The sequence below is a fragment of the Ammodytes marinus genome (assembly GCF_949987685.1).
Source record: "Ammodytes marinus genome assembly, chromosome: 5".
NCBI classification, from domain to species: Eukaryota; Metazoa; Chordata; class Actinopteri; order Uranoscopiformes; family Ammodytidae; genus Ammodytes; species Ammodytes marinus.
This window is the reverse complement of record NC_137234.1, coordinates 14,565,226-14,583,494: the sequence shown is the minus strand read 5'-3', so window position 1 is coordinate 14,583,494 and position 18,269 is coordinate 14,565,226. Positions and strand designations below refer to the sequence as shown.

General features: G+C 39.9%; 1 protein-coding gene across 3 annotated transcripts in view; it reads left to right on the top strand.

Annotated features, from left to right (window-relative positions):
- The first annotated feature begins 249 nt into the window (after window positions 1–249).
- arih1 (ariadne ubiquitin-conjugating enzyme E2 binding protein homolog 1) overlaps window positions 250–18,269 on the top strand; it is a 26,103-nt gene continuing 8,083 nt past the window's right edge. For all 3 annotated transcript variants that reach the window (XM_080027094.1, XM_080027093.1, XM_080027095.1), the window contains exons 1-10: window positions 250–664; window positions 6,489–6,556; window positions 9,152–9,299; window positions 15,259–15,351; window positions 15,439–15,494; window positions 16,377–16,443; window positions 16,606–16,712; window positions 16,834–16,876; window positions 17,015–17,086; window positions 17,979–18,109. In XM_080027094.1, coding sequence (XP_079883220.1) covers window positions 377–664; window positions 6,489–6,556; window positions 9,152–9,299; window positions 15,259–15,351; window positions 15,439–15,494; window positions 16,377–16,443; window positions 16,606–16,712; window positions 16,834–16,876; window positions 17,015–17,086; window positions 17,979–18,109 — 1,073 coding nt within the window. In that variant the 5' untranslated portion in view covers window positions 250–376. The remainder of the gene's footprint in view (window positions 665–6,488; window positions 6,557–9,151; window positions 9,300–15,258; window positions 15,352–15,438; window positions 15,495–16,376; window positions 16,444–16,605; window positions 16,713–16,833; window positions 16,877–17,014; window positions 17,087–17,978; window positions 18,110–18,269) is intronic.

Below are 18,269 nucleotides of genomic sequence, written 5' to 3'. Positions count from 1 at the left end.
ACAGTTGGCCTGCATTTTATCAGGGGGAAGTGTATTGGTAACTTGCTAATAACTTTAGCTACAACTGTGTAATAATTAATGTTGGGTATTTAACAATGTTGTTATGAAAGATAATATGGTGAAAACAAAAACGTGTCACATAAATAGCCTACAATTATTTTTAAATAATTTTCTTGTACTGCCCATCTGACGTATGGCCGTCGTCAGTTGGTGACGCTGTGTCTCTTTGTTGGCTTAGCAGCGGCGACGTTTTGTTGTTATTTTCGCTGCAGCTGAAAAACAGGCTCGGATAATTTTGGTTTTCGTATTGTTCCGCAATCAACATTTGACACACTGTGTAGACCTTTAGGTGTGCTTGTTGATAGCCACCCTAGGAATGGACTCAGACGAGGGTTATAACTATGAATACGACGACGAGGAGGAGGAATGTAGCGAGGACAGCGCCGAAGAGGAGCCCGAGGACGACACCCTGGAACTCGGAGAGGTGGAGTTGGTCGATCCCGTGGTGGCCGGTGGAGAGCGAGATGAGTGCGGCGAGACTGTTGGAGGTGGCCACGGTCCAGGCGAGGAGGAGGAGGAGGACTACCGCTTCGAGGTCTTGACTGCCGAGCAAATCCTCCAGCATATGGTGGAGTGTATCAGGGAGGTCAACGAGGTCATCCAGGTGGGTATTTTGGTATTTCAGCGTCAGGAAAGACCGGGGTCCAGGCTTGGTTGAAGCGTAAACAGGCCATGGACGTTAGCTTAGCCGTTAGCCTTGTTGGAGTAGTTTACTTGCTGGAAGTTGACAGTTTCACAATAGTGATACGATTAAGACAATAATAAAATATGTCCCTCACAATTAATATTTCAAGTGTGTGCTTAGTTTAACACGAAGGCTTGGACAACGTTAAATGTATACATAGAAGGAACAGCTTACATACATATTTTGTTCCGGGAAGTAGTCTAATCCCTACTGAGAAGTTGTCAGCAACGCCTGCTAAGCTAATGTTAGCTCGCAAGTTAGCTAGCATGATAACGAGCCATCTGTAACCGTTAACCTAGCACCTTACCGGAGAAATACCATAACGTCTTTTTGTTCTGGAGTTAGGTAACTGTCAACCCTTAGTTGACGACAGGCGTATAAAGTTAAACGTGCAATTGAATTTCAACGTTTCAAAATTTGTAAAACAACATTAGCTTTGATGTTATGTTATTTCATTCTTGGACGAAAGGCTTGGTCATCTAGCTGGTTAGCAAGTTGCATGCTAGGTCACTTACGTTCACAAATCATTATATTATGTCTTCGAAAACTGCTTGGGTGGTGCGTATGTGTAAATCAGGCAAGATATATCTTAAACTAATTATCGGAGGAAAGTCAGTCTTATCGCTTATTTTGGCCTCCATTTCCTTTCACATAAGTACAGTTGGGTACAGAATAAAATGGATAGGAGTCTAAGACAGTAGACCGACCGCCATTTACGTTTTTAAGAACTTTGTACAGTGAAGTTCTGAGTGTCATTATTTCCCTATAAACAACCCTTAAAACTAGAATGGGTATTATATCAATAACGTGGGTACAATACAGACGCATGGCAGTAGTTTCGACAGTAAGACAACTGACATGGTTACTCTTCTAAAAATAGTATTCAGGTCTAACTTCTTCATTTTAAATGTTTGCAGCACCCCCACATACCTTTTTTTCCTCAAAGTGAACTGCATCTATTCTGTGAATTTAACTTAACAATGTGGAGAATATGACTCTCTGGGATAACACTTTATATTTATTTAATTTTCTTGTAAATGTCTCCAGTGCCTTTAAAATCACATGTCAAGATGGCCTGGTTTTGCCTGGCCTCTGAAGACGCTTTAAAGTTACAAGTGGTGGATTTCTTTCATCTTTAGAGATCTTGTAAACTTCAGAAAGACTTAACAAGCAAAACATGCATACACACATTGTCTATAAATATAATTAGAGGTATTTTTGATTTCTGATGATTTTACACCCCCATTTATATCAGTGAGTAGGGATGGGGATCGTTAATATTTATTGATATCGATACCTTTATCGATACGCCTTATCGATCCGGGTCTTTATCGATACCACTATCGATACTTTTCTATTATTATTATTATTATTATTATATATTTTGAAGAAAATATTATTTTTGGTTTTAAAAAATCAAGTGTATACTATCTATGAAAAAAATATATAAATGTTCGCACTTGTTGGTTAATGTATTGTCTACTGTCACTTTATCATGTTTTAGTGATTTGGAAAATATTTAGGAAATAAATAATTGTATTTTAAATTAAATTTCTAATAAATATTGGCATCAGTAGTTTAAATATATATTTTAAAATGATGAGAGCACTAATACAACTGTATTACTCATGTTTCTCGCCAAAAACTCAATTTCCAATTCCTTTACGTTACACTTGAACGCATCATGATAACCTAATAGTCGTTTTACTGAGCCACCCTGAACACATCATCACGCAGCACGTCTGAAAACTTTGTTTACTTTTTAAGCTAACTAGCTTGTATGCTGCCGATTACAACACGGATTTCACAATTGGATTACTATTTTTAACTGACGGGACAACAAGCTACACAGTCTGTGTGTGTGTTTACCGCTGGTACTTTGTGGATGATGAAGACGGGCCCGCCTGTGGTGCGGCGGCAGCAGCAGGAGGAGGAGGAGTCTTTTAAATCCGGAGACAGTCGAAGGTACTGCATTTGGCCTTTATTTGATGCACAATGCTGATGTGCTTGGCCATTGAGGTTGTGTTCCCCCCTTTACAAGAAATTATTTTGCAACATAAGTTGCATTTCGCTTCTGCTTTATCTTCGAGCTTGGTAAAATAAAGCCAAACCATAGACCTTTTCGCCCGTTCAGCCATCCTCGCGAAGTTAACTGCCAGACTTCACTTGTTTTACTTTTAATACCTGTTTGCATTTCATTCATAAACATTGGCGGACATGCAGCAGTGATTGGTTTGATTTGATTTAAATGCCGTGATGCGACTCGAGGGACACACAATTGCGTTACAGGACCTACGGGAGAAAAAAAACGACGAGACTCGATAGTGGTATCGATAAGCCCAAACGTTATTGATTTTCGGGTTTAAAAAAAAGTGGAACCGGGTCCTTGATAGAACCGAGTTTCGATCCCCATCCCTATCAGTGAGTAGACAAAATGGTAGGCCAGAGTTGCACAGCTTCACCTCTCAGTAACTCAATAGTTCAACAGCACCACAAATTACAACCTCTAAAATTAATTATTAGAATAAAGATTTCTGTCATAACATGTTCAACAAAAACTGAACATTTTAATCTCCATGGGCGTAGCATTGATTGAGTGTGGTTTTATTAGACTACACTTGTGTTAGTTAGGTGTACCTAATAAACATTTAACAACATATTGACATAATCTCTCTTGGCTTACATTATTGAAACATAATATCAATGTTATGATTTGTGCTGCTGAGAGGTACCCAGTTTACATTTTAAGTGTTTTTATTTTGAAACCATATTGCTCTGTGGCATTTTAGACTTAAAGGCCTACTTCACCGGTTTGAATATGAAGGTGTATTGAATTCTGAGATCCTATGTAGTATAAATGTGCAAACAAAATTAAAATCGGTTCATCCTAGCCTGAGAAAAGGCAGAAAGAGTGTTTTTTTTAACCCTATATTTCTCTTTCTCGTGACATCACAGAGAGAAATATAGGGTTAAAAAAAACGTACTTTGTAAATATTACTGTGATGTCACAGTAAAAGACATCAGTAATATTTACAAAGTAAGTTTTTTTTATCCCTATATTTCTCTTTCTGTGATGTCACGAGAAAGAGAAATATAGGGTTAAAAAAACACTCTTTCTGCCTTTTCTCAGGCTAGGATGAACCGATTTAAATTTTTTTCGCACATTTATACTACATAGGATCTCAGAATTCAATACACCTTCATATTCAAACCGGTGAAGTAGGCCTTTAAGCTTGTTGATGTCTATTTGACATTAGGATGGACTCTCTCCTAAACATTGTAAAACTGAAAGTTATATAATGCTATCCAGGTAGTGTATTATTGACAACATTTTCCTAGAAACACTTTACCACTTCAATTACACAAATATATTATTCTTGTATCGTGTTACTAATTTTCAGAGAGCATGACATTGAACACAGTGTTGTCTTGAGTCCCACTTGTAATTACGTCATTTTGGAGTGAAATGAGCATTGTGGGCATGATGAACAGGCAAAAAAATTTGCTTATCTTATCTTGCAATTACTGAGAACAATACCTGGTTCTTTGCTTAACAGTAGAACCCTGGCACTTGTATTCCACTATACTGCTCCCACAAGCAAGTGGCCATGTTCGCCTGATGACTGATGCCTGTTTTTTTAAGCCAAGATGCAGTCTATAATTTATCCACCAGGTCCATTCCTTTTTTTATCTCTGTTCATTAGTGAATACCATATTGTTCAGTTGGTAAACCACATAGGTTTTGCTCCTGATGAAACATTTTAGAATAGTGCAGCCTCTACATATGACTTCTCTGCATTTGTTTGAGTTTTTCCATTGACTTTGCATGCCACCTCTAAATCTTTGCTTTGCATGGTATAAATGAACTGCAGGGCAGCATCAAATTTGGCAAACGTGAACTACAGTGGGTTTTATCTCCCCACCTCTCTGCATGAACATGGTGCGCAGCATCGTCGCTCTAACGTTATGGCTGACCCAGGATCAGCACACGGCCGGCGGAACGTAGCAACAGGTTTTGTTTTGAGCGGCTAGCGCCAACGTCTGTGTCGCGGGCGGCAGTTGCTGTTGCAACGTTGTCTGCTTCATTCAGTGCACGGGAGGACTAAAACGTCTGCAGTTTTCAGAGGTGTGTGTGATTAATACGGCGCAAATTAACTGTACCCAAGAATGTGGGTTTGCGCGCAAACACACACACACCCCGCCGACTGCAATCATGTATGCAGGAATGCAAAACTTGACCAGAAATGATTTAATTTAATGTCATGCACTCACACATATGAAAACACAAACATTTATTCTGGTGTAGAACACCAAATAAATGCCATTCTATATATTTGCTCAGAGGCAACACAAAGAGACAGCCAAATTGAATTATGGTGTGGTTGTGGTAGGCCTATGTTTTGTTTGATATGATTTTTCAGTATAAACACCATAATTTGTTCTTGCCACGATTACATATTTTTTTTAAAAATATATATTTGATCCACCTTCTGTCATTTATCCTTCCGTTCCTACAACAATTTACAGAGAAACTTTGATTTTTTTGGGTCATATTTCGAATGGCGATTAATCATGATTATTAATACCCTGAGTATCTGATTTATAAAAAAAAATAATAATAATCGTTTGACAGCCCTAGTTTGTACCAAATAAATGTTTGGTTCTTGTGATAAAGGTGAAGCGCCACATCACTCAATCACTACAGTATGTGCCAACTGGCCTGTTATACATATTTTTTTACACTGACTTTTTACTTTCTTTCTGATACATCATAACCTGTCCAGTCACAGGCGATGGTGCACTGGGATGTTTCTTTTTTTAGACCATACGTGTCTAGTGTTCTGCTTTATTAAAGGTTCAGTAGGCGGAATGGTCAGTTTAGCTAACTTCCTGTCACTGACTGCAGTTAGCAGTCCCCTCACTTGTCCCCACATCACCACATTAATGCACTGCGGTCTTCAAACAGTGAGTTATCTAGCACCATCTCAGATAAGTAAGTGTGATAAAACATGATAAAAACCATCAAAACAGACATTGGGAAGGATTTTTACCTGCTCCGCCATTGTAGGCGCATACACATTCACCCGTCTGTTGCTCTAAACGTGCACCGGCAGTGAGACGGGTGTCGGTTTGTAGCGTTCTCTCTTGTGATTGGATATTACTTTCGGGATCCCCGAAAAGTTTATTTGCCCATTACATGCAGAGCAGCTGACTGAGAGATCGGCTTTATGAAACGCGAACACTATGTAAGTGATCACTGTATGAATAAAGAGCGATTTAAGACTTCTATATACATAAATAAATCGCTTACTTCACCTTTAAGTCATAAACGGCTGCTATGTTGCAGACAGACATCCTGCTTTCAAAAACTATAATTGAGGATTGACTTAACTTTCTGTAGTCACTTCTGTGGCTGTAGTTTGGTGTGGTATTTTACTGGATATTCCATATCCAATTGTATACATGTATGGACCGAAATGGCAATGTAGGGCGCCCTTAGCTCAGTTGGTAGGGCGTCCCCCCCCCCAAGGGCCTCGGCCAGCAGCGGACCCGGGTTCGATTCCAGCCCGCGGTCGTTCTCTGCATGTCACTCCCCTCTCTGCCCCTTTTCAACTCTGTCTCTACACTATCAATAAAGCATAAAAATGCCAAAAAATATATTTAAAAAAAATGGCAATGTAAGTAAGAATAACTGAAAAAAAAATCTGTTTTATTTCTAAACAACCATTTCTTGTCCTTCTAGAATCCTGCAACAATAACGCGCATCCTTCTCAGTCACTTCAACTGGGATAAAGAAAAGCTTATGGAAAGGTAAGAATCTCTTAGGGCGCACTCACACTAGACCATCTGTAAGAGCCATTTACCCCTTTCTTTGTTTGTTTGTTTTGTCTTGTTATGCTCAATTCGACCACCTGGTAGCAACACTCTGTAACCGGATGCAAGGCTATTAATCAGGCGCACTCACACTAGCCAGGTGCTTGCATGCCGGAAGGCAAAAGTTTTCGACCGTGCCATGGAGCTTACATGTTTACAGTGGAATCAAGTTGTCTGTCCAAGTCTAACCTTAAGTAACTCGGTGAATAAACGAAGCATCATAAAACACCAAAGAAACGAGTGGACATTCGTAAGTTGCTAACTGAATCTGTATGGCTATAGGCACGCGTCAGAACACCAAACGACATGCAGCCTAGTGGCTAATGGGAAGCCGCTACACCATCTGTACCTTGTCCAAGTATGTTTGCCCAGTTTGTTTGACCAGTCCGAGTGCTCAAGCACGGATCACTTCCTCAAGTCCGGCAAAGTTGAGAGAGGTAAGCTTGGGCATGGTACAGATGCTAATGAGCCAGCTCGAGCACGCGCATAAACGCCGATCCTGACCTTAAGTATATGAAACTGTCATCCGCAATCCAATTTGCCCATGTGCACTAGGCATTTAAAAAAATGTTGCAGAAGGGTTGCCGTTGGTCGGATGTGGAAGAGAAATGTTTTTTGCAAAATTGGTCTGTTGAAAGTATTTAGAATAAATCTGATACAAATAAACTCCAAATCCGCGCGCATATTATATACAGTTGTGTTCAAAATAATAGCAGTGTGTTTAAAAAAGTGAGGCAAGATCAAAATTCTTATCATAGCTTTTATTTCCAAACACGCAAATGCATTGGGGACATTGCACATTCTATTCCAAATCCAAATATGAAGAAACCTGTCAAATTTTTCTATATCTTTACAGAAAGTGAAGAAAAGGGAATATTTGACTGTTCAAAAAAATAGCAGTGTCGGCATTTTTCTTTACAACTCAAACATTTACTGTATCAACTGAAAAATGCATGAAGATTTAGCTTTCCTATGAATCACTGAACTAATATTTAGTTGTATAACCTCTGTTTCTGAGCATCTGTGTTGCAGGGAGCCGACCAACTTATGGCACCTGTGAATAGGTGTTTCAGCCCAGGACGATTGGACTACATTCCACAATTCCTCTGCATTTCTTGGTTTTGCCTCAAAAACAGCATTTTTGATGTCACCACATAGGTTTTCTATTGGATTAAGGTCCAGGGATTGGGCTGGCCACTCCATAACGTTAATCTTGTTGGTCTGGAACCAAGATCTTGTTCGCTTACTGATGTTTTTGGGGTCGTTGACTTGTTGGAACACCCATTTCAAGGGCATTTCCTCTTCAGCATAAGGAAACATGACCTCTTCAAGTATTCTAATGTATCCAAACTGATCCATGATCCATGGTATGCGATAGATAGACCCGACACCATAGTATGAGAAACATCCCCATAACATGATGTCTGTGCCACCATGCTTCACTGTCTTCAAAGTGTACTCTGGCTTGAATAGGGGCCGCAGACAGTTTGTCAGACGACCCCCAAACACTGAATTCAAGCCACGGTACACTTTGAAGACAGTGAAGCATGGTGGCACAGACATCATGTTATGGGGATGTTTCTCATACTATGGTGTCAGGTCTATTTATCGCATACCATGGATCAGTTTGGTTACATTTAAATACTTGAAGAGGTCATGTTGCCTTATGCTGAAGAGGAAATGCCCTTAAAATGGGTGTTCCAACAAGTCAACGACCCCAAACACACCAGTAAGCAAACAAGATCTTGGTTCCAGACCAACAAGATTAACGTTATGGAGTGGCCAGCCCAATCCCTGGACCTTAATCCAATAGAAAACCTATGTGGTGACATCAAAAATGCTGTTTTTGAGGCAAAGCCAAGAAATGCAGAGGAATTGTGGAATGTAGTCCAATCGTCCTGGGCTGAAACACCTATTCACAGGTGCCATAAGTTGGTCGGCTCCCTGCAACACAGATGCTCAGAAACAGAGGTTATACAACTAAATATTAGTTCAGTGATTCATAGGAAAGCTAAATCTTCATGCATTTTTCAGTTGATACAGTAAATGTTTGAGTTGTAAAGAAAAATGCCGACACTGCTATTTTTTTGAACAGTCTAATATTCCTTTTTCTTCACTTTCTGTAAAGATATAGAAACATTTGACAAAAGTTTCTTCATATTTGGATTTGGAATAGAATGTGCAATGTCCCCAATGCATTTGCGTGTTTGGAAATAAAAGCTATGATAAGGATTTTGATCTTGCCCCACTTTTTTAAACACACTGCTATTATTTTGAACACAACTGTACGTGGTGATGTATGGCAAGAAGCAATCGTGCCAAGGTCCGGATCTTTAGGAGCAGTGCGAGTGAAGGCCAGTGGGGAGGGGGGCTGCAATCATGCTTAGGCACGGTACAGTGCTACTGGGACTAGTTATTTGCCACTGTTAACTTGTCAGCTAACATACGTAGCTTAAAAGTACCTGTGAGAGTTCATGTCATATTGCTTCTTTATCACTGATTTTTTTTCTTCCTCTTTCTCAATTTATGCAGGTATTTTGATGGTAATCTTGACAAGCTTTTCTCTGAGTGTCATGTCATTAACCCCAGTAAGAAGCCTCGGATCCGTCCTCCAATCAACACTAGATCATCAGCACAGGACTTGCCGTGTCAGATCTGCTATCTGAACTTCCCCAACTCTGTGAGTCTTATAATGACACCGACATTGTTTTGTACCGGCTGAATGTGTGTTCGAATCTAAATTAGGGTGTTACAGTTTGGGAATGTCATCATCATCCAGTGTTTCCCCCAGAAAATGGCTTAGTCAAGGTGGTCACTGCCCTGGGTCATCGGAGGTGCGGCGCAAGGCGCCGCGGCAAAAATTTGGGGGGTATTTTGCTCAAAGATGCCAATGCGCAGTAAAGAAATAAACTGTTAATTTGAATACAACAGACACTGACCTTACAGTTGTGCAATTTTGTTTGCTATGTGCAGGTACAAATGATGTGCAAACATGCAGTACAAAGCACAATTAAAGAAAACTTCTACTGTTTTGGTGCAATACTATACAGACACATTAAATACAAATAATGGACCATACACTCAACATGTGTATGCACATAAAAGTGAAAATTCAACTTTAAAGTTCCTTTTTGGATGAGGGGCTGTTGTGAGATTATTGTGGACAATAGGCCTATTGTGATGCGATAGCCTATAATTCATTAATGGTTGTTATTAGCCTACTTGCTTGATTTCTTTTTAAATACAGAGTTTATTGGTCGTTTTCTAACATGTATTTCCAAATTTAAAACATAAAAATAAAGCAGCATTGAAAATTCATAAAATCAATCTTCTTGGCCTACACTAGCATGCTGTTCTACAAATAACTCAATAGTTGAAATAATAAATACAATGTGTTTTCCCCTTAAAATGTCAAAATGCATTTCAAAGACAGTAACAGTGTGGCACTTCTGTAAACTTACTGAAACTTGGCTGGGCCATTACTCTCATGTATTCATCAGACTTTTCTCTGCGCTGTCTGAGCTGATAGATAGGTTGTGTTGCCACGGTGATGTGGAGTCTTAAACTATTCTAGCTTTGCAGAGCACTTCTTTCTGTTCAGCTAAATATCCCCATAGAACTGCACTGTGTTTATTATCGCCACCAGTTAAATGTCGGTTTGCTTCTGCTCGTTTAACTCTCCCGCGTGCATGCCGTAGTCGCGCGGTGCAGTACAGTCGCGTGCACAAAGCTGCGGACACAGAGCAGCTGATAGAGAAACGCTTGGAGACACATGCTTTTTACCACAAATCGCGGCCTTTCGCGCAGTTATGACCATGTATAAGTACACATCGCGCTTGCTAGTACATTAATTGTGCAGCACAAAAAAAAAAAAAAAAAAATTAAATTGAATAATTTTTTTATTTTTTTTTGGGGGGGGGGTGGTTGGTAGTCAAGGCGGGGGGCTGGCGTTGCTAAGGCGGCCGCCTTAGCTATAAAGCGCTGGGGGAAACACTGATCATCATCATCTTCAACCGCTTATCCGAAATCGGGTCGCGGGGGCAGCAGCTTGAGCAGGGAGCCCCAAACTTCTCTTTCCCGGGCCACATCAACCAGCTCTGACTGGGGGATCCCGAGGCGTTCCCAGGCCAGCGTGGAGACATAATCTCTCCACCTAGTCCTGGGTCTTCCCCGAAGCCTCCTTCCAGCTGGACGCTCCTTGAACACCTCCCTATGGAGGCGCCCTGGGGGCATCCTTACCAGATGCCCGAACCACCTCAACTGGCTCCTTTCAATGCAAAGGAGTAGCGGCTCTGCCCCGAGTTCCTCACGAATGACTGAGCTTCTCACCCTATCTCTAAGGGAGACGCCAGCCACCCTCCTGAGAAAGCCCATTTCGGCCGCTTGTACCCGCGATCTCGTTCTTTCGGTCATTACCCAGCCTTCATGACCATAGGTGAGGGTAGGAACAAAGATCGACCGGTAAGGGGGCGCCCTTAGCTCAGTTGGTAGGGCGTCCCCCCCCCATGGGCCTCGGCCAGCAGCAGACCCGGGTTCGATTCCAGCCCGCGGTCGTTCTCTGCATGTCACTCCCCTCTCTGCCCCATTTCAACTCTCTCTACACTATGAATAAAAGCATAGAAAATGCCAAAAAAAATATCTTAAAAAAAAAAAAAAAAAAAAAAGATCGACCGGTAGATCAAAAGCTTAGCCTTACGACTCAGCTCTCTTTTCTTCACAACAGTGCGGTAAAGCGAGTGCAAAACCGCCCCTGCTGCTCCAATTCTCCGGCCAATCTCAGGCTCCATTGTTCCCTCACCCAGTTTGGGAATGTGTTGGAGATTATTAGGCACTGAAACTGTGTATGGCTTAATACCACAAATGAGATTTAAGGCACATTTTAACTTACCGTAATTTTCGGACTATTAGCCGCGACCTTTTCCCCTTTTTCGACCCTGTTATTACACAGCACAGTATATGTTCTGCAGCTACTAGGGATGGGCGTTAGTAATCGAGTACTCAAGTACTCCTCGTTTCAAATGAACTCGATTGGTGGATGAGGAAAATCGTTTTTTTTTTTTTTTTTTTTAAGTGTGTAGCCTTTAGGCTGGCGGGCCGCCCCTATTTTAAAATGTTATATACGTGTACAAAACGGATAAAATAAAGTTTAACAAAATTAAATATGTTGATGCAAGTGCAATAAACTGAGCGTTGTGTCAAACAGCAACTGCAAATAACTGCCACCTACGTGCCACCGCAGCGCAGCCTGTGTTCTTCACGGCACCGCGGAGCTGAACACGGTCTCTCCTTCCTCCAGAACATTTTCAGGAATATAACTGTCCAATTATTTCAAAGCAGATGATAAAGTTACATTTATAAAAAGGGGAGATGACACCTGTTACTCTCAGTTATTAATGAGTAGACTCCAGGTGAGCATGCAAGGTGCTCTCCGCTTGGAAAGAAAAGTAAAGAGCAAGGCTTACTTCAGGCACATTCGCTCCGAGCCAACAACAGTTAAGAAGCCTTCAATAGGGAATATGGGGATAAAATTCAAAAACCGACCGGTGTAACGTTCCGTTAATGAGGAATTAGTCGCGGTAATTATTCACAGACCCTGGGTGAGCATTACGCGGTTGGATATACAACTATCTGCTTTGGTGAGTTATTTATATGAATTTAAATTGTAGGACAATCATTTTATATTATTTGCTGCCCTTCTTATTTTAAATGGTGACTTAGGCAATTTTTTTTTGTTACAACTACAGCCCATGCTTTTTTTCTCCGCACCGCAGACCTACTCGATCGGTTTAAATTGTGGCCCGTCTATTTAATTACTTTCAGTGAGGAAAATGTGTTTTAAACTTGTGGAAAGAAATCCTTAATATTATATGGCAACTGCGACTGTTTGACAATAAGCATTGAGCGCTTTATTGCGGTGAACCGTTGTTCTGCAGACAGATGCATTGCATTCTAAAAATTTTAATGAGAAATCGATTGATCCTCGAGGAATGCAAGCGATCACACGAGTAGCGAAAACACTCGTGCCCATCCCTAGTAGCTACTATTGCACTAAATGGTAACACTTGAATACGTTATGCAAATATGCAACTTGTTTGTTGAAATGTTAATAAATGGGAGCTTCCTCAAGCAGCCATCTCTTTCCCGACAATCCACAAACTCTTACATATGGTAATTAAACATTATAACACCTGCGGCTTATAGTCCAGTGCGGAAAATACGGTATATAATGCAAGTAGGGCCCTTACTGAGGCATCATCACAGTGCAATTTTAATACTTTCCCAAACATGGATTACTGTCTTGACTAAAGGTACGAACACACTACACGCGTTACCCGCGTAAGATTTACGTGCGTAACGCAGCTAAAATGTTGCTTGATCATTTTGTGTCAAAAATGGTTCTACGCGCGTAGTCTCCCTCCCGATATTGTATTTCCCCTAATTAACCATGGCTGCGATCAGACCCGACACAACAGCGTACATGTCCGCACAAAAACAACAACAACAACAACACGGCCAACAACTGTGCCAAAAGACAAACTGAACAGCACAAATAGCCTAGCATTAAAACAACATTGCAAATTCACGGCAGCTACATAACAAACAGTTACAGCAGCATCGGTGTACGGCGGCACAACATAAAGCCAAGTAGCCAACATTACCCTACCTGGCTGTGATAGGGGACCGTGGCTGGCGTAGATCAACACCGGTGCTTCGCTGTACTTGTTGTGAAAGTCCCACGGACATAGCCGTCATGTTTGGGTTCATAATATGAGGCGCTAGCCGCCCGCACACATCCGGGTGAGTTAACTAATGCTATACGGCGCTAACTTGTTTTATCGGCTAAAGCTCAGCCGCACATATTCACTGAATTAACCAGGAAGTCCATTCTCCTGGTTTACTCTCCCCACGTCTTCTATTCTTCTATATTAGTGTGCAGTACACTGTTCTCCGGCCGTGCCAATGTATGTGACGTCGGGTCAAGCCCAACGCTGATTGGCCAACGCGGCTAATCGTCATGCGTAGGAGCGTAAAAAGTTCAATTTTTTTAACTCTGCGCGTAGCTGCGTAGGTGCGTATATAGGTGGGTCATACGCAGCTAACGCGGCTAAAATGTTGCTTTAGCGCGAGTGACGCATCTACGCGCCATGTACGCGCGTAAACCAATGGTTCCCTATGGAAAAATAGCCGATTTTATACGCGTCTACTCTGTACGTGTGTAACATGTGTAGTGTGTTCGCACCTTAACACAATAGCTATAGAAAAAGGCTTACTTGACATCACATTTTCTTTTACAAATGACTAGGATTTATCTTTTTTCATACCTTCTATAATCACAGAAATAATTCTGTGACTATCACTGGTTTCAAATCGGTTTTATTTATATATAACCCAATATCTGAAATAGCCATTTGCCTCTTTGGCCATCACAGTCCGTACACAATTATTATGCCCTCTGCCCTTAGACCTTAAACTCGACTGAGCAACAACAACAAAAGACTTTATGGGGGGGAAAAACAATAATGACATTAACGCATGCACTAAGCTGAGACTTTTCCAATTGCATTTGTAACCACTTACCTTTGCCCGTTGAGGCCAGGATAGGATAATGTCAGGGCAATGAGGGCATGCAAGGTAATAAAAATTGAACAATTAACTTCATGAATTTTCAAGTAAAGATTGTTGCAACAAAGAACTTAGGGGAAAACTGTTTTTCTTTTGGAGAGATCATAAGTCAAACACAGCAAATAATGCAGCTGCTGTTTAGTAGCAACACCTTGCCATTTCAGGAGGATGTGGACAGTGACTGTGTCCCAAAGGTGGACACATTAGTGTCTCTTCTTGACCCAGTTCTTCTCAGTGCCACTCACTTCTGCAAATTACACTTGCAGTCAAAGTTTTGAAAAATATTCTAAAATTCTAATTTGGGGTGAATTTATATGGATCTGACATAGTCCTGAATGGCAATATCCAGTATTTTACCCTACTTCCACACTGGTGGAGGAATTGTTATTGTGTGTAGACCAGGTTGATTCATTCATGGCCATCATATATTGTTATTTAAAACAACGTGTGTTTCCTGTTGTAAAATAACCCAAACCAAGGTTAGTTTTTTAAAACTAATGTTAACTAATGTTAAATCATAAATACACACATGTCTTTTTTTAATGACAAATCAATTAAATATTGAGTTTTAACATACTGTACATGACATTATTGGAGGATTTATGGAAAGAAGGGAAATTATGATTCTGTTTTCCAACACGCAGGATGATGACATCTCACAGCTGGTTGCAGATAGAATGGCTGTTTAGCCCTTTGGACTTTTTATTTTTAATTTACAATGTTGAAACACATTGGTTATAATTACTTTTTGATAGAGGAATTTACATTTATCACCAGAAAGAAAATAAATATCAGTTGAAAACAGACCTTAACAAATTGACCTAAATTGAATGCACATTTTAGAAAGCCCATCCCCATGTGTTGTCAAAGTTTTTTCAGCACTGATTTTAATTTTCGTAAGAAAATTTTAAATGTAGAATATTTTTGTGTTCTAGAAAGTTTTCCCAAGAATGAAGATTAAAGGATTTGTATGATGTCTTGGTTGTCCTCTTTTATGAGATGCTTCTGTTTTACAGTATTTTACAGGCCTGGAATGTGGACACAAGTTCTGCATGCAGTGCTGGGGAGATTACTTGACCACCAAAATCATAGAAGAAGGAATGGGACAGGTACCTACTAAGATTTTCTAATGGTACAAGTAACTGATTGTATTTTAGTAGCCTTTGACAAATTATTTGCATTCTGTGTCTCAACAGACCATTTCCTGTCCTGCTCATAGTTGTGACATTTTGGTTGATGACAACACCGTCATGTGAGTATCTGTTTGTATTTGTATATGTTGTGATGTTGCCTATATGTCAACGGTAACCAGAATACATTGTAATGATACGAGGATAAAACAACTTATTTCTCTTTTTTTGTTATTATATGTAAAAAGACAGTTAATTCAGAAGTTACTTGAGAAGTAGACTTTTCTCACAACTCATTGTTACATCTTCAGTGTTCTGAAAATACATACTTTTATATGCAAACTAATTAAAAGACATTTAATATTCTAAAATCGCATATGCTTGCTTAAATAATACTTTTTGGGTGTATTTAACAGGAGTAGAAACTGTAAATTGGAGAAGCAATCTACCTGACATTTTGTCTTTTCTGAGGTTTTTAGTACACAGACTATCTAGTTACACACTGCTTTACAAGTATTTCAGTCTGTATTGCAAACGAAATACACCTCCATATTGAAAGCATGGACAGTAATCTCTTGTAAAAGCTAAGCTGACAGTAATTGTATTAACCTACATTCTGATCTGCTAGCAAGAGCCCATACAGTGTTTTCACCGATCAGTTTAGGATGCAACACACACAGAAACATATGCACCACGTGTCCATCTTTAATTTCATTAAAAGCATTTTGTACATCTTTATTAGTTGCATGCACTTAAACTATTAGTTTTGTATCATGAAATGTATTGCCATAGCAGACAAATGAATATTCTCACTGTTATGTCAACTTACAAATGTACTTAATTGAGCTACTACATGAGAACATGAAAGGGTGTGACAATATTGTTGTCTTTCATAGTTGCTTAGAAGGTTTGCACTGCTTACGAATATGATATCAAACAAGCATTTACCAAAGTCACCCATTTTATGTAATGAAGGCTGATTAATGATTTGACTTTTCCTATAGGCGCCTAATAACAGATTCAAAAGTGAAGTTGAAGTACCAGCATCTAATTACAAATAGCTTTGTAGAGGTAAGCTTTGAGTTTTTTAAATGTCTTAACAAAATGTTAAAGAGGAATATAAAACCTTGATTTATCATGTTGAGCTGCAAGTTATTTGAGTTAGACCTAAGTCCTTTTTTGTACCTGAGCGTCCATGAAATTATTTTTTATTTCTCATTATTCCACTTAAAGTGCAATCGACTGTTAAAGTGGTGCCCTGCACCAGACTGCCATCATGTTGTCAAAGTCCAATATCCAGATGCCAAGCCAGTGAGGTGCAAGTGTGGCCGTCAGTTCTGGTAAGAAAGCTTGTTTTGTTTTGTTTTATCCTAGGATTAGACGGCAACAGTTTTAGAGTCTCGACTCTTTAATTTTATTAGCTGTTATTAAATATTTTCTGAATTTGATATCTTGGTGCAGCTTCAACTGTGGAGAAAATTGGCACGATCCTGTCAAATGTAAGGTAAGCCGATAAGGAATATTTTATCACCTTACAGGTATATTAACATGTTCATCCAGCACCTTGAGTGAAATTCTGTTCTAAGATAAGCGTTCATTGTCCATGAGATTATTTCTAATACTTATTTCAATTGTTTTGTAGTGGCTGAGAAAATGGATCAAGAAATGTGACGATGACAGTGAAACGTCAAACTGGATTGCAGCAAATACGAAGGTAAGTAATCAAACAGGCCTTAGCTTTGCCCTCTTGTCTTGTTCATGTTGGCAGGGAATTAATATGATGATCACAAAGAAATTCAAATTGTGACAATACTGATCAATAGCAAGTTAAGTTTTTCTGGCTCTCTGGACTTAACCCATTGATACCGGATGCTGCGCGACGCAACATTGTATCACCTGCCGGCTGGTGCGTGGCGCAGCATTGTTGCTTTATCTAATTTTCATGGCGCTTGCAGCATAGAATGCACTGTCATTGGTTCAAATAATAACCTCATGTGTATCATGCGCATTCAAAGCGCATGATACACATGAGATGGGTTTTGTTGATTTTTTTAAAACCACGTGACCACCCAAATGTTGTGTGGTTTGCTGAAAATCACGTAAAAAAAAAGACGGCTGTGTGTTCACATGAACGGTGATAGCGTTTTACAGAACAGTTAGTGTCGTTCGGAGCGCAGAATCAAGGTCTACTGTAGGCTACTGACGAAAATCACACAACACATTACATCTATTTACTAACAATATTTATTAATTAAGGCTATATTTTGCTGCTCCAACTCAAGTCAGCACAGCCAGGCGATAGATAAGTTTCAGTTTCGTTTTCATCTCCGTGTTATACAGCCATTTGGACCAGCTGATCTGGAGTCTGCATTCCAGTTTTACTGGGAAGTCGGATTCATGGTGCCAGTGATAACTGAACTAAATGATAAAATAAAGCTATCTCTTCCTCCCTATATCTGTACTGTATATCTTTCTCTTCACTGTACACTCAGCCACTACTATCCATGCTTAAGGGAAGCAGGATTAGAACCTCAGAATGTTGTGCTTTTTTTCTCTCTCCCTTTCTCTCTTTTCATTTATACACACTTAATCTTGTCTCTTGACAGGAGTGTCCAAAATGCCACGTGACCATTGAGAAAGATGGTGGCTGCAATCACATGGTATGTCGGAACCAGAACTGCAAAGCAGAGTTCTGCTGGGTCTGCCTGGGTCCATGGGAACCCCACGGCTCAGCCTGGTAAGAACTAATTATATCATTATCATTATTATTATTATGATGACCGTGTCACCTGTAGTGCCATTTTTGAATATACTTCCTGTTGGACTTTTTTTGATAATGGTGCTTTAATTTAAAAAAAAATTGCGTAATAATCACATGTAAGTCAAATTGTCATGCC